The 17040-nt window shown below is 44.4% G+C and overlaps 2 protein-coding genes across 2 annotated transcripts in view; one reads left to right on the forward strand and one right to left on the reverse strand.

Moving 5' to 3' along the window:
- Positions 1-17040, forward strand: part of tbkbp1 (TBK1 binding protein 1) — an 80575-nt gene that overhangs the window by 19948 nt on the left and 43587 nt on the right. The window lies entirely within an intron of this gene.
- Positions 15686-16997, reverse strand: LOC308391159 (calcium-dependent secretion activator 1-like; the record flags this gene model as incomplete). Its single annotated transcript, XM_080873626.1, has 3 exons — positions 16853-16997; positions 16565-16752; positions 15686-15794 (listed from the first exon to the last, which is right to left on the reverse strand). The coding sequence occupies exons 1-3, from the start codon at positions 16961-16963 to the stop codon at positions 15686-15688; spliced, it is 408 nt and encodes a 135-aa protein (XP_080729752.1). The 5' UTR covers positions 16964-16997.

Here is a 17040-nt window from a genome sequence, read left to right on the forward strand (position 1 = left end):
GAACAATAGATTTTTAAGATGTGTGTACGCACTGCAACTTAAAAAAAAAAAAAACAGCAGCAAAAACTGGAGAAAACACAACAAAAACAGAAAAAATACAGCTAAAGCTCACAAAAAATATTTCAAAAAAATAAATAAAAAGCTTACAATACACAACAGAAGTGATTTAGGGAAAACTTTAAGATGACGGAATAGCTGTGGTAAGCAACTAATAGCAAACATATAGCTACAGTATTACTGGTATATGGGATACCAGTATTTTGGTGATCTAAAAATACAGCCAATATTTTTTTTCCTTTAAGACACACAACATGGACAGTTTCCTAAAATTTGTTATGTGTAGTTATTTTTGCTCGTTTACACTCTGGATTAGCTGGTTTTTGTGTGTGGAATCCCAAACCTGTGTCAACAACAAGGAAGCAGCACAGTGCCCTCTGGTGGACAAACTATGCCACATCAACACATATTTGAACATATTTGAAGGGTGTTTCAGTCTTTTCTTTACTTTTTTTTTTACATTTTTTTCTATTTAGCGCTGTTATAAAAGCTTATATATAGCTAAGATTGGCGGTCGTGCAGTGTGCGACACACTGGGTTGGTGCATTAGCGAGATGGGCTGGTATGTCTACACCAGTTTCAGTTGCTGTGAAATACATGGTGGATATAACACAAAGATTTTTTGTGAAAGAGTTGCATCTGGAAACTACTCCGTTTACAGTGGATGGTGGATCTGTAAAGCTAGAGAGTCATGCAACAACTCGCTCTGGGTATATTATTATGAGCAATATGTTTCCTATGTCATTTTGCCCTAATATTACTAATGTAATGTGGCACAAACATTCAGCACAGTTTTAAATATCCCGCTCTGACCTCTAGACTAACTGCACCGACAGCTCTGTCACATTTTCTCATCATACTGTGCATCTCATCTTACTGAGCAGCCATCTTTCACTCCAGCCTGCTGGCGTGCCAACTGTGCAACGAGACAAAGCATTGTGCTCTCTTCCTTAATGCGCTTTTTACCAGCTGAGACCAAATTACAGGCTTTGTTTCACTGGGAAACACTAGTACTCGTGAGTCATCCGACTCAGTCATCGTGTCAGCGTGTGTGTGAGTGTACTGCATGTACACCGCATGTGTCCGTGAGAGTGTGTGGTCGTGGTTAAATGGGGAGGCTACATTAAGTTGGTCAAAGGAGGCAGGACTTTAATTGCAGCCCGAAAAGAAAAGTCATTCTTTTCTCACCCTCTGTCTTTTTGTCTTTGCTTCTGGGCTGCAGCTTAGCTCGACTCAGATTTCAGAGTGAGGGAATCCAAGTATTGGATTGGCTATAATAATAATGAGGAGATTAATGTCTTTTGTGGGGAAAGTTCTCATTCAAAGTCAAGATAAAGGTTTTTTCTAACCCACTCAGAGTGGGTTGGGGGGAGGGGGGGGGGCTGTGATAAACTTTGCTGCTGAATACCAAGATGGATGAATGACAGTGAGAGAGCAAGAGAGAGGGAGGAAAGACGGGGTGGTGGTGGTGGGAAGAGAAAGGTGAAGGAATTGACTATTTGTTTCAGCTTCGGTGGAAAGAAAGATGAGGGGAGGATGAGAGATGGAGCTGACAGAAAACAGAGAGCAGAGAGCAAAAAACCCCACAACTCATTGTCTCCATCCTGCCCCTGCCATCAATCTCCCAAATGGCAGCTGCCTTACTTACACACAAAAACACGCACACGTACACACAGATAGTTCTGTGGCCGCCTGCATACACAGCTGATTCCCCCAGTGATGAATCATAGAGCAGTATGGCATGGCACAGAACGTCATTTGTTAGAGCTGGTGTCTTTCTCCTGCACCAACAGGCTGTATAAGTGCTTTGCATTATTCATCATGCATGTGTGACGTGTCTCTGTAGGTGTGCTTGGATGTGGACCTTATTGGCACATGACGTAGGCTGAGCTGTGTGCGTGTGTGTGTGTGTGTGTGTGTGTGTGTGTGTGTGTGTAGTACGCACGTGTTCAAAGAGTACATGGAGTTCCAGTCTTAACATCACACAGCAACAGCAGCTTATTGAACAGACATAGATGTTAGTCAGCCAACAGTCATAAAAAATAGACTTGTGTTAATTTATTATGGCAGGTCTCCAGTTACCGCTGCTGCTTTTAAAATCATTCATTTGATTTGTTGTGAATATGAATATTTGCTATAAAAAAAAAGCACATGAAACCAGCGATCTGTGTGGCTATGCATCATTTAGCTAAATGTATTATTCATTTGAGGGCCACATTTAAGGTAAAGCTTTGCATTTTTCAGGTTTCATTAAAATTTTGCTTCTGCAAAATCTAGAAATATGAGCCTTTCATAGCTTCCCAAATAAACATGATTTTTTAACACATCTATTTTTGATGATATCCTTCATTTATCCTCGTCATTTTTCTCATTAAAATCAAATATGTTTTTCAAGAAACACTTAACCAGGAAGACAGTACATAATACATAATGACACGAGTACAACTATGACACACTAAGAGGAGTGCAGTTTTAACAGCAATCACACTGACATAGTATTTTTCCACTCCTTTAAATGTCAGTCCTTAGTAATCAGACATCAGTTTCAGGTGCTTCTGTTGATGATTTCAGGGAAAAGGCTCAGCATATTTAGTACTGATCTGGCTCTGGGAACGACGTGTCTGGAGCTTTTTGCGCTGTCACAGGGCAAGAGGTAGGACTGCAGGTTTCATCATATAAAAGAAAATATGATGATAGGATTTCATTCAGTCAGCTAGCAAATCAGTTAATACACAGAGGGGTTCAGTATTTTGAGACAGGACACTTTAGCACAGAGACCGGAGACACTGGGGATTGGACTTCCAGCCCTGCAGCTCTCTACCACCAAAGCAGCAAAGGAGGGGCAAGAGGTCTAGCCAGGGTGGCACATACCTCTTCAGTGAGGTATGTTAAATCCCTTGTATTTAACTATTCTAGAACTGTTCTTCTAAGAAAACACATATTTTTTTCCATTTCTGAAACAGAAACATTTTTTTTTCATATTACAAAATAAATTAAACTCAGTACCTCAGATAAATCCCATGCTTTTCTTATCTACATTGTTGTTTAAACTTGGAGGATAGCTGACCAATATAGAAATGAAACAAGCCTAACATGAGCATGGCAGCATGAGCAATAATGAGAAAAAAACCCCCAAACCTTTGATACTAAATGCTACAGACGTATTTGGGTTGGTACCCCTGATTTGAATTTCTTTACCACAATTTAATTCCTGGAAGTCATTATTTAGACTTTCATCTTGGAGAATAAAATGCAAAATCTGACCCAGAAGCCATTGGGCTTGTGATCAACGAGCATACAGCAGATAGTCAGACGTGATGTACTATTTGATATTTCTAATATTTGAACACAAATATCAAATCAAATGTATTTGATGTGTATGAATGAACTAAACTAAATGGATCTCAGTGTTCTTAAAATAAGTAATTGGCTATGCCCTGGAAGAGGATCACTAAAGTACAGTATGAAATAAAAGACATGCATGAGAAAAATCAAATTCCGCACTCAGTCATGTATATTCAACATCCAAGTTCACAGGAACCAGTTTGTGCTCTTGTAGATATTTGCTTGAACACCTTGGAGTACCCGGTGTTTAGGCTTTGAAGTAAGTTTGGGTAGTTCGGTCGTTGTGTCTTTTGGGCAAGACATTTCACCCGTTGCCTACTGGTGGTGGTCAGAGGGCCCGGTGGCGCCAGTGTCCGGCAGCCTCGCCTCTGTCAGTGCGCCCCAGGGTGGCTGTGGCTACAATGTAGCTTGCCATCACCAGTGTGTGAATGGGCGAATGACTGAATGTGTAAAGCGCTTTGGGGTCCTTAGGGACTAGTAAAGCGCTATACAAATACAGGCCATTTACCATTAGTTAGCAAATGTAAAATGGTCTGAAATATTATTTTGAATAAAAAACATAAACCTGAAACACAATCAACAATACTCCGGTTCTCTCTCCCTAAATGCCAGATCCTAATTATTACATCTGCTGTATTATGCTGTATGTCAACTACCTCCCTTCTGGCTCTTCAAGTAGGTTGATGTGCTGTTTTTATCACTTGTTCCATGTCTGACAGCTATCAAATGTGTTCACCCACAATGCTATCCTAAGGAGACATGACGCACAGCTCACTGCTGCTTGTTCAGCTCATTGCCTAGAGCACAGTAACAGCTGAAGGAAGCATTGTTGGGTGTGTAAATATATTTACCAACCTAGATATTCTAAAATCTGGAGAATAACAGGGATGGACAGTGAGTGTCATGGTCCTGGGTCATTTTGGCCCAGCGTTTTGTGTTTCCTTGAAGTTCATTTTTGTGCTTTGTGTTTATTCTGATTTTGTATTGGTTTAGGGTTGAACCTGTAGTTTGGTGTGTGTATTCAGCCCTACCTGTGTCTGTCCTTGGTGCTCTGTTCATGTCCCCGTGTTGGGTTGTAAATCAGTCTGTGTGTTCCTGCTTTACTTTGAAGGCTCATGTTCTGGATTTCCTATTCTATTTTGAAGGTCTGTGTCTGTTGTCATTGTGTTCAGCTTGTGTCCTCTGGTCCTCATGTGTATTAGGTTCAGCTGTTCTTCCCTCCTGTGTGTGATTACCTGATTACCTTGTGTGTGTATATTTAGTGGGTGTCGGTCTGTGTTCATTGTCGGCTCGTCTGCGTTCTATGGTGTTCCTGTCTCTGCGTCTCTCTGCCCCGCACCCCTTTTGTATGGTCTCAGGTTTGTCATTTAGTTCTCCCAGTTTAGGTTTCTTCAGTTGTTTTGTCATGCCTCACTGCCTGTTTCTGCCATTGTCACTTTGTAAATAAACATCACTCGTATCATCAGTCACTGCTGCATTTTGGGTCCTCCCTTTCCTCCACACCACACGGCTCACTCCGCCAGCCGTGACAGTGAGAGATGTTGGCAAGAGGATCTGAACAAAAACAGACGATAAAATAGGATTTTTTTTTAAAGTCAGAGTGGCATATTTTCCACATAATGTCAGTGGAAATGTGTCCTTGAACATGTTGGCCTCGTTATTGAAATGCTGAACAGGTTTGCTGTGCTGCGTAAAATGCAGCTCTTTATTATTTGAAACACAATTTGTAATCTGCATATGTTATCAGATATGTGAGTGTCTTTATTTTCAGCTTGCATTTTTTAATGGTAAAATGGTAAATGGCCTGTATTTGTATAGCGCTTTACTAGTCCCTAAGGACCCCAAAGCGCTTTACACTACATCCAGTCACCCACACATTCACACACTGGTGATGGCAGCTACATTGTAGCCATAGCTGCCCTGGGGCGCACTGACAGAGGCGAGGCTGCCGGACACTGGCGCCACCGGGCCCTCTGACCACCACCAGTAGGCAACGGGTGAAGTGTCTTGCCCAAGGACATAACGATCGAGACTGTCGGAGCCGGGGCTCGAACCGGCAACCTTCCGATTACAAGGCGAACTCCCAACTCTTGAGCCACGTATGAATGAAAGGTATGCAGTAGCAAATGCTGGGCATGGTCTGATCAAATAAATTTTCAAATAAAACATACTATGGTCATGTGTCTTTCTAAAATGGCGACCATGGCCGCCAGTGGTCGAGTCTCTGTTTGTGCGGTTGGTTGCTGTGATGTGATATGGGTGCGTCCAAGAAGTCTGTCCTCCAGTTTTGGTGAGTGACATTTTAATATCTTCTAATCCTAGTTAGCAGGAATTGTGTCTGTATGATGTAGCTGTAAAGTTTATAAATTCAGCCCACTAGCCTTACTACGGTAATAACTTAGTAACTCCAAATATATAGCCACTTCTGGCTCAAATAAAAAACGATGGCTCATGCATCTTTTAACTACAGTCTATGATTGTGAATTATAAGTTGGCGATATTTATACGTCAGCTTACTTAGCTTTGGGCAAGTTTTAACTACTTTCCGGATGTTTAATTGTGAACCAATAATAATAATAATATTGCATTTATATAGCGCTTTTCAAGACCCTCAAAGCACTTTACAATTTCACTATACATTCACACACTGGTGGAGGCAGCTACAGTTGTAGCCACAGCTGCCCTGGGGCAGACTGACAGAAGCGAGGCTGCAATATCATGCCATTGGCCCCTCTGGCCATCACCAGTAGGCGGTAGGTGAAGTGTCTTGCCCAAGGACACAACGACTGAGACTGTCCGAGCCAGGGCTCGAACCGGCAACCTTCTGATTACAAGACGAACTGCCAAGTCTTGAGCCACGATCACCACAATAACATGTATATCAACAAAAACCAGATAAGTAATTTATTCATAAAGCCACAGCACCGTGTGCATCCACTGACCCTTGCTACCTGTCTCTTTTTGGCAACAGCAAGCACACAAACACACTAAATGATCACCTTTCCTGCAGTGACTGCTTTGTCCTTGTGCTGACACTCACAAAACACACACTCTCTTTGCACTGACTCATTTCCACACTCGTTGATGTGCCTGTCCTCATGTCCGCATGGATACGCACACAAAGGCACGCAGTCAAACCCTACCTGCCGGCATGTTAATAGGTTCTCAGTGTGTGCCGTGCCATCCAGGTTTGGCCTTGTTCACTGTGAAAGGCAGAGGAAACAGGTGCAGCCGACTGAAGCCAGGCATTATGGGAGCATTTGGCGGATGAGCGCAGGGCCGAAAGTCACACCACCTCCCTACCCTGGACTCACCATTCATAGACATACTTTCTGATTCAGAGGTGCCAAATGTCCAGCCTGTGGGGATCACAGGGCAGCACTGAGAGGAGCTGTTTAACACTGCCAGACAGAGAGAAGGGAGAAAGTAGAGAGAGCGAGGACGGGGAAGAGAAAGGATAGGATGAAAGGAGATGGAAGGTATAAGGGAAAACAGTAAAATGTAATACAAGCTCAGGGGAAGGACGTGGGTTGGATGGAAGAGAAAAGCGGTTGCATCGTTCACGTACAAGATACAACATTTAAATCGCACTCTGTGGGGACTCCAGTTTTCTCTTTGATCCTGGTTCTGTTATCACTGGAAAGCTCAGCCTTGACCGCGCTGGCGTGATTTCTACTGCACTCGTATATTTATGCCTTTGGATACAACAGAAGCCCTAAAAACGTACATGCACAACCTTGTAAATGTGCATGCAGGATCATTGTGGGAAATAAAAAAAGCTAATAATTATATTGTTCGAGGTTTTAATATCTTTAGTATTACAAAGCCACACAGTGAAAACACGAAGATCCTTTTTCAATATTTACATGCAGAAGTATAGTTATTGTGGCAATGTTCCAATATGGGGTTAAATAATTCATCTGAAGTATGTATAAAAAAAAAAAAAAAAAAAAAAAACACCCAGCACGCCCCTGCGGGCGGTTTATCCTTCAAGCTCGGGTCCTCTACCAGAGGCCTGGGAGCTTGAGGGTCCTGCAGTATCTTAGCTGTTCCCAGGACTGCGCTCTTCTGGACAGAGATCTCCGATGTTGTTCCTGGGATCTGCTGGAGCCACTCGCCTAGCTTGGGAGTCACCGCACCTAGTGCTCCGATTACCACGGGGACCACCGTTACCTTCACCCTCCACATCCTCTCGAGCTCTTCTCTGAGCCCTTGGTATTTCTCCAGCTTCTCGTGTTCCTTCTTCCTGATATTGCTGTCATTCGGAACCGCTACATCGATCACTACGGCCGTCTTCTTCTGTTTGTCTACCACCACTATGTCCGGTTGGTTAGCCACCACCATTTTGTCCGTCTGTATCTGGAAGTCCCACAGGATCTTAGCTCGGTCATTCTCCACCACCCTTGGGGGCATCTCCCATTTTGACCTCGGGACTTCCAGGTTATACTCGGCACAGATGTTCCTGTACACTATGCCGGCCACTTGGTTATGGCGTTCCATGTATGCCTTGCCTGCTAGCATCTTGCACCCTGCTGTTATGTGCTGGATTGTCTCTGGGGCATCTTTACACAGCCTGCACCTGGGGTCTTGCCTGGTGTGATAGACCCCAGCCTCTATGGATCTTGTGCTCAGAGCTTGTTCTTGTGCTGCCATGATTAGTGCCTCTGTGCTGTCTTTCAGTCCAGCTTTGTCCAGCCACTGGTAGGATTTCTGGATATCAGCCACCTCTATCTGCCGGTGGTACATACCGTGCAGGGGCCTGTCCTTCCATGATGGTTCCTCGTCTCCCTCCTCTTTCTTGGGTTTCTGCTGCCTGAGGTATTCACTGAGCACTCGGTCAGTTGGGGCCATCTTCCTAATGTATTCTTGGATGTTCGTTGTCTCATCCTGGACTGTGGTGCTGACACTCACCAGTCCCCGGCCCCCTTCCTTCCGCTTAGCATACAGCCTCAGGGTGCTGGATTTGGGGTGAAACCCTCCATGCATGGTAAGGAGCTTTCTTGTCTTTATGTCAGTGGCTTCTATCTCCTCCTTTGGCCAGCCTATTACCCCAGCAGGGTACCTGATCACGGGCAGGGCGTACGTGTTGATGGCCCGGATCTTGTTCTTACCATTCAGCTGACTCCTCAGGACTTGCCTGACCCTCTGCAGGTACTTGGTGGTTGCAGCTTTTCTAGCGGCCTCTTCATGGTTCCCATTCGCCTGTGGGATCCCCAAGTACTTGTAACTGTCCTCTATGTCTGCAATGTTGCCTTCTGGTAGTTCAATCCCCTCAGTTCTGACTACCTTCCCTCTCTTTGTTACCATCCGACTACACTTCTCCAGTCCGAACGACATTCCAATGTCATTGCTGTATAGCCTGGTAGTGTGGATCAGTGAATCGATGTCTCGTTCACTCTTGGCATACAGCTTGATGTCATCTAAGCAGCTGGATAGCGTAGTGGTTAGACTACACGCCTTTGGAACAGAGGATCGCAAGTTCGATTCCTGCCTGGGGCGTCTGTATCCAGTAAGGGTCCTAAGGCTAGACCCCCTATGCTAAGCAAGCCTACCGCAGACATGAGCGAGACAGATAAATATGAAGGCATGCCGGCTCGGACGTCGCCCGGATCAACAAGGTCCGCGTCAGGTGTTGAGGAACCAGGGCACCCTGACGAAAAGTGGGCTACTGGAACAAGAAGGCATCGGTGGGCAAGAGACGAAAACAGGGCGTTGTTGGAATGCTACTACGCAAGTAACCCTGGCGGAAGGGGCTACATGAATAGGCTGAGGGACCTATGGATTCTTCGATACCCAACATCCACAATGACGGCGAAACAACTAGTAGCTCAGTGTTCCAACATTCGAAAGAAGGGACTGCTCTCACAGCTAGAGATTGACAAGGTACAACACAAATGCTAAAGCAAGGAGTCAGGACGCCAGGTCAGGGGGGCGATATCATCACCCCCACCCGAGATTGGGTACATAGCCCCAAGTGCGATAGGAGAAGGATCGTTAAGTGCGAGAGGAACTGACCTGAAAGATAGGATCATGGCCAAGCTTGAAACCTGGATCCCCCGTAGCCGGTTACCAAGATTACGTGAAGTACCCTCAGAAGGTCTGCTAGATGATGTTAATGCAGCACTACGGACGATACCTACAACCACGATTACCGACACTAACAAGCTGATCTACAATACGGCAGCAGTGATCAGTGAGATGCTTGGCTACAAGTTGAACAGCCACAAGGGGCAGTACCCTCCATGGAGAAGGAGGCTAGAGGGCAAGATCAAAGTAGCACGGAGGGAGGTTAGCCAACTAACGGAGTTGCAGAAAGGTGCGACAAAGAAGGTGCATAAGAAATACAGCAAGCTGTCCATACCTGAGGCCTTAGAAACTGCCAAGCAAAGACTCACAGCCTTGGCCAGCCGCTTGAGAAGGTACACCAGAGAGATAGAAGGCAGGAGAATAAACCAGCTGTTCTCCACAGAACCAGCAAAGGTGTACTCTCAGTGGCAAGGGAACAATAAGAGAACAGCACCACCAAGGCTGGAGACCGAGCAATACTGGAAGAGCATATGGGAGAAGGACGCAACCCATAACGGCAATGCTCAGTGGCTAGTGGATCTGAGGGCAGACCACAGCAACCTCCCCGAACAGGATCCAGTAACCATCACAGTGGCAGATATCCAAGAAAGGGTCTCCAGTATGAAGAGTTGGACAGCACCAGGGCCCGACATGGTTCACGCCTACTGGCTAAAGAAGCTGACTGCACTCCACGAGCGTCTAGCAGCACAAATGAACCAGCTGCTAGTTAACGAGAGACACCCGGAATGGCTAACCGAAGGTCGGACGGTCCTGATCCCCAAGGACCCCAAGAAGGGACCGGTCCCCTCCAACTACCGACCAATAACCTGCCTCAGTACTACATGGAAGCTCCTGTCAGGCATCATATCGGCTAAGATGAACAGGCACATGGGTCAATACATGAGCGGGACACAGAAAGGAATTGGCAAGAATACCAGAGGCGCAAAACACCAGCTACTGGTAGACAGAACAGTCAGCCGAGACTGCAAGACCAGACTGACCAACCTGTGCACTGCCTGGATTGATTACAAGAAGGCCTATGACTCAATGCCCCACAGCTGGATACTGGAATGCCTAGAATTGTACAAGATCAATGGGACCCTAAGAGCCTTCATCAGGAACTCAGTGGGGATGTGGCGTACAACACTAGAGGCCAACTCCAAGCCCATAGCACAAGTCACCATCAAGTGCGGGATCTACCAAGGAGATGCTCTGTCCCCACTGCTGTTCTGCATAGGCCTGAACCCCCTCAGTGAGATCATTAACAAGACTGGCTACGGATACCGACTACGGAACGGAGCAGTTGTCAGCCACCTCCTGTACATGGATGACATCAAGCTGTATGCCAAGAGTGAACGAGACATCGATTCACTGATCCACACTACCAGGCTATAGAGCAATGACATTGGAATGTCGTTCGGACTGGAGAAGTGTAGTCGGATGGTAACAAAGAGAGGGAAGGTAGTCAGAACTGAGGGGATTGAACTACCAGAAGGCAACATTGCAGACATAGAGGACAGTTACAAGTACCTGGGGATCCCGCAGGCGAATGGGAACCATGAAGAGGCCGCTAGAAAAGCTGCAACCACCAAGTACCTGCAGAGGGTCAGGCAAGTCCTGAGGAGTCAGCTGAATGGTAAGAACAAGATCCGGGCCATCAACACCTATGCCCTGCCCGTGATCAGGTACCCTGCTGGGGTAATAGGCTGGCCAAAGGAGGAGATAGAAGCCACTGACATAAAGACAAGAAAGCTCCTTACCATGCATGGAGGGTTTCACCCCAAGTCCAGCACCCTGAGGCTGTACGCTAAGCGGAAGGAAGGGGGCCGGGGACTGGTGAGTGTCAGCACCACAGTCCAGGATGAGACAACGAACATTCAAGAATACATTGGGAAGATGGCCCCAACTGACCGAGTGCTCAGTGAATACCTCAGGCAGCAGAAACCCAAGAAAGAGGGGGGAGACGAGGAACCATCATGGAAGGACAGGCCCCTGCACGGTATGTACCACCGGCAGATAGAGGGGGTGGCTGATATCCAGAAATCCTACCAGTGGCTGGACAAAGCTGGACTGAAAGACAGCACAGAGGCACTAATCATGGCAGCACAAGAACAAGCTCTGAGCACAAGATCCATAGAGGCTGGGGTCTATCACACCAGGCAAGACCCCAGGTGCAGGCTGTGTAAAGATGCCCCAGAGACAATCCAGCACATAACAGCAGGGTGCAAGATGCTAGCAGGCAAGGCATACATGGAACGCCATAACCAAGTGGCCGGCATAGTGTACAGGAACATCTGTGCCGAGTATAACCTGGAAGTCCCGAGGTCAAAATGGGAGATGCCCCCAAGGGTGGTGGAGAATGACCGAGCTAAGATCCTGTGGGACTTCCAGATACAGACGGACAAAATGGTGGTGGCTAACCAACCGGACATAGTGGTGGTAGATAAACAGAAGAAGACGGCCGTAGTGATCGATGTAGCGGTTCCGAATGACAGCAATATCAGGAAGAAGGAACACGAGAAGCTGGAGAAATACCAAGGGCTCAGAGAAGAGCTCGAGAGGATGTGGAGGGTGAAGGTAACGGTGGTCCCCGTGGTAATCGGAGCACTAGGTGCGGTGACTCCCAAGCTAGGCGAGTGGCTCCAGCAGATCCCGGGAACAACATCGGAGATCTCTGTCCAGAAGAGCGCAGTCCTGGGAACAGCTAAGATACTGCGCAGGACCCTCAAGCTCCCAGGCCTCTGGTAGAGGACCCGAGCTTGAAGGATAAACCGCCCGCAGGGGCGTGCTGGGTGTTTTTATTTATATATATATATATATATATATATATATATATATATATATATATATATATATATATATATATATATATATATATATATATATATATATATATATATAAATAAATAAAAAAATTAGTCCTTTTTCCACTGTGCAAGCATTTGCAATGTAGAAATCAACACAAAGAACAGATGCAATTACTATCAGTGTCATTATTTATGCATGTATTTGATCTGAAAGCCAGTGACAATTCATCCTGAGGGGGCGCATAGTGTAAGCATGGTTATGCATCCAGTGGATAACAGTTGCTGTTTTACTTAAACGAAAAAATAAAATGTCACTAGAGGACAAATCTGGATCAGCAAAGTCATTAAGATTCATTCTCTGAGCCCACCCAATTTCTATTCCGAATTTCACTCCAATTCATGAAATATTCAGGTACAGAATGACGGCCCAATGGCGGACTAACCATTAGACTGGCTTTGCAATCCAAATAGCTGTGTGGCTAATGTTAAAATTCTTTAATTTATTTTTGCTGACATGCTGAATGGAAAACATTTCATAAGCAGCTGGTATTCGTGAAAGCTGAAAATTTAGGGAGACCTTTGGCTTGATTGATTTCTGATCTTTGGTTTCCTTACTCCAATCTGAAATTTAAAAACGTGCAAATAAACCATTTGGCATCTGAAAAGTGCTGTTTCAAAATTCAAGTGCCATATGTTTCATGAATTTTTAATGCCTTAGTCTGATAGGCTGATCACGAGGCAAGATGCACTTGAATCCTAGTCTCTAATGGATAGCTTCTTAGTGGGTCTTGTAGACCATTCTGCTAAAGTTGTTGTATTTTTGGCTTTAAATGGATTCTTTTAATTCTCCTAAGACTGCAGAAAAAAGACCAAGTAATATATATTTCTCTCTGAGTGTGTATTTAAATTTGTGCTGCAGTGTGTGAATGTGATAACATTCGGTTTCAGACGTGAATCACGCTGGAAGAAAATGTCATCAGACCAGAACTTCTCAAACTGTTGTTTAGGCTATTGTGAAATAAAATAAATAATAGGGTAGCTCATTGAAACACAACACAGACATGTAAAGATGAACACATTAACTGCTTAGTTGTCGTGACTTTAGACTTTCCACAGCAGCAGTCTGTGGCCTTTTTAGTACTATGACATAGAAGGATGGGAGTGGTGATTTAATCTCTGGAGAGAACGAAAGGGGGACAAGGAGGGAAGAGGGTGAGAAAAGAAGAGTGGGGGGAGGTAGTCTCTGTGGAACAGTGTCTGCCACGTGGCTTCCAGGTAATGTATGACTTCTTGCGGTAATCACTGTAATGAAGCAGGGAGCTGGTTGGGGGAGAAGCATCTGACTTTATGCCTGGAGTCCAGTGGGGCTTTGAGAACCTCAGCAAATGAGCCTTGTGGTCCAAACAAGAGACAGAGAGGGGATAGAGTGGAAAAGAGGGGACGGCATGAAGATATCAGAGGGATATTTTGAGTAGAGGAGCTGTGAGTGTGTATATGTGATAAATGCATCACTGTGATAAATGAGAGGAGCACAAAACACAGATGTTCCCGAGTTCTGGTCCTTACCTATCAGAAGACAAACTGATCATCATCCACGGCACACTCTGTGCAACTAGAGGAAATTATTTTCTATGCAAATTACTCAGATATCCACGGCCAGCACATAATTCTTTTCGAATTTATGGCATGATTTATGTTTTGCACGGGGTGCTGAATATAAATATCCACATGGTGCTATAATATCTTTTTTTTTTTTTTTTTTTTTTTTTTTTAGATATGCAGCCTATATGTAGGCAGATCATATAATTTTAATGTAAATAATTCCACCCAATACTACGTGGTGAAAGTTTACTTTGTTGTAGGTTTGTTTGGTTTAAATGTAATTTGGTAATCTATCCTGAGGTTGTATTTTTATAATATATCACCATCTTGCCATGACTTATTCAAAGTGCTTTACCAGGCTGAGCAAAACAAATAAATGGATAAATACATAAATACATAGAAGCAGCTCTTCCAGATATTAACACGTTGTTCTTGCTGGGGATTAGTTTAAGACCACGTGTGAAAATGGAGAACAATTAACCGAGCCGCGCTAATGGAGAGTTTAATAGCCACAGCAGCTGAACGAGCTTGGATGGAAGCGGCATCCTACCTGAGTACTTTGGATCGCATCCAAGAGCTCATGTTTAAATGAGAAAAGAAAACCTTGGCCAGCCTTCCAAAGCAAACATGGACAGTTTTGTGGTTAAAGTTGTATTAACTCTTTTGGGTCACTTGAGGGCAGTAGAGCATCCTACCAGTACTACGTTTTTGTTGTTTGTTGAGAGACATAATGAGGTTCCACCTGTGCCAGAAATATGACCTCTGAACATGTGACGTGACATTGTTCAGTGTTTTTCTTTACCTTGAAAGTTAATGTGACAAATTCTTTTGACTAACTGATGATCTGTGTTGATTCTTAGTTAACTTTACCTCTGTTGTGTTGTCCTGATAGATCATCAGATTTCGCTGTTATTGACTATCTTGTGCTCATTTCTTGCCGTCCAGAACTGCAAATAAAAACGACTTGTGATTTCATATATACTTATGGACACAGCAAGAATTAATTTAACTCTTTAACAGATCTTTTTAAACTATAGACAGTATACAAGTAGCTACCGTAACATTGCCCATTGGTTTGTGACGCCCCATTTCTAATCCTTGGGACAAACAATTTCAACGTTGCCATCTTTGTATTTTAACTGGCTATGAAACTACACACTCATTGGCTAATGGCTTGCCAATCAGCAAGTCATCAACCAATGGGCATGGCCTAGATAATCGGACAAAAAATTTACATAACGGACAAGTGTAATGACCAAGGCCTTAAACTCGTCATGATTTCTAAAGGACTGCAAGTTGTTTTTGGAGCCACGGTATCCCAGCCGGTGGCTACTAAAAGAATTGGAGGTTTAAGGCACTTCTGCTTCATTTTTCAGACCCAGAAGTTACGTCCATCTTTAGAAGCTGTAGTGTAATCCAAAAGATATGCATCAGATTTATGACATAAATAGCTCAGTTGTTGGCAGTCAGACTACAATAAGAAGAAAATACACATAAATATAACATTCCTAACAACAGATTCAGGTGGCACTAGGATGTCAGAGCGCATCGGGACAACAATAGTTTCCAAGGAGAACACATAATGAAGTATACTTCAGACTACAAAACCAAGCTGATTTTGTCACTGTGCATGTGAACAGAATTTTAGCACCAACAGAAGCTAATAACACATGAGTTAGCCACAAGATTGTTAGCCAGAAAATTGTGCTTAGGCTCCAGCGTTCCATGTATGAGCTTAGGAGAAGAGAGAGGATTGGGTTGAAAAGTGCCCCTTTCCAAAATGAAACCTGCATGCTCACATTTGGCACCTAACAGTATCTAGTGCATATCCGGTTTTCCAATATCACACGCAACCGCTCCTTGATGTCTTCAAAGCGCTCCTTCTCATCCACTGTCACTGTAGTCAGCCCGTCTGGCCTATGAAGATCGCACCCACAAACGTTAACCCAGCTGCAACCCCAAAGTCCAACGTATATAACCCTTTATCTAAGCCCCCAAATCTCTGGTTAACAGCTTTCACACCCCAGGGAACTGATTGAGTGATTTTTTTTTCTTTTTCTTGAGTTCCCTCCAGTGTTACACATTGAAAAAATGACCATGTCTCACCTGTTTTCACCTTGAATCAGTGGATTTTTGGACTCCTTTTTCTTTCTAAACTTGAATATGCATGCTCGTTTAGAGGCAGCACGGGGATCTGGGCTTTGGGAGCTCTTTGGGGATTTTAGGACCTCATAGCCCAGTGGGCCCCAGTAACTGATGCCCTCTCTGACTTTAACAGATGCATGGGAGGATGAATAATATGGACAGTAAGAGACTATGGCAACAAAGGACAGAGAGAAAAGAAAAAAAAACAAAGAAAGTGGTAGAAAACAAGGAAATATGTAGAGATATGCAATTGATTAACAACATAACATGAAATTACAGAAAGAAAGGCCAAAAAAATGTACAACAACATAAAAAATTAAGAAAACATAAACATGACAAAAATAATTTGATGGAAACAAAACCTTTCCGTTCTGATCTTATCCTGTGTTAATGCATCTTTAAATTTCTCAACTGCTGCATCCATAGGAGGCATAGCTTTGCCTGACAAAGTGTAATTTGTAACAAATGAAGGTTGAAAGTCATAAAATGTAAATATGTTTATAAATGTCATAATGTTTCATAAAGAAGGACTTAGCGCACACCTGTTCCCATGGACATGAGAGGCACAAAAAGCGAAGCTGTAGTGAAGAAGTGTGGGGTCGATAATGGCCCCATTTTCTGCCCTTTCCAGGAGATCACGCAGGTAACACAGGTGTCTGTGACAACCCCGAACTCCGTTCCTTGCGCAGTATTCATCCAAGACAAACACCTGGCCCGGACTGAACCATCCCTACACCACACAAACACAGACACACAGTGTACTACTTGATAACAACTGACTAAAGAGCACTCACTGTCATTCATGCGACAACGAGCGGAAACAAACTCACCAGGCAGCAGAAGGTGTCGTTGAGCCTGTGGTCCAACGTGAGTCGCTGCATCATCTCAAAAAGCGAGGCGTGGTCAAAGCTACAGGGGTTAGCGGAGATAAATTCATCCATGCCATGTTTCTGAGCTCTGTCAGCGTCTATCCGGCCAAAGGCACAGGGAAAAGCACACGGTTCAGAGGAGACGACAT

Source organism: Rhamphochromis sp. 'chilingali', assembly GCF_963969265.1.
Source record: "Rhamphochromis sp. 'chilingali' genome assembly, chromosome: 22".
NCBI classification, from domain to species: Eukaryota; Metazoa; Chordata; class Actinopteri; order Cichliformes; family Cichlidae; genus Rhamphochromis; species Rhamphochromis sp. 'chilingali'.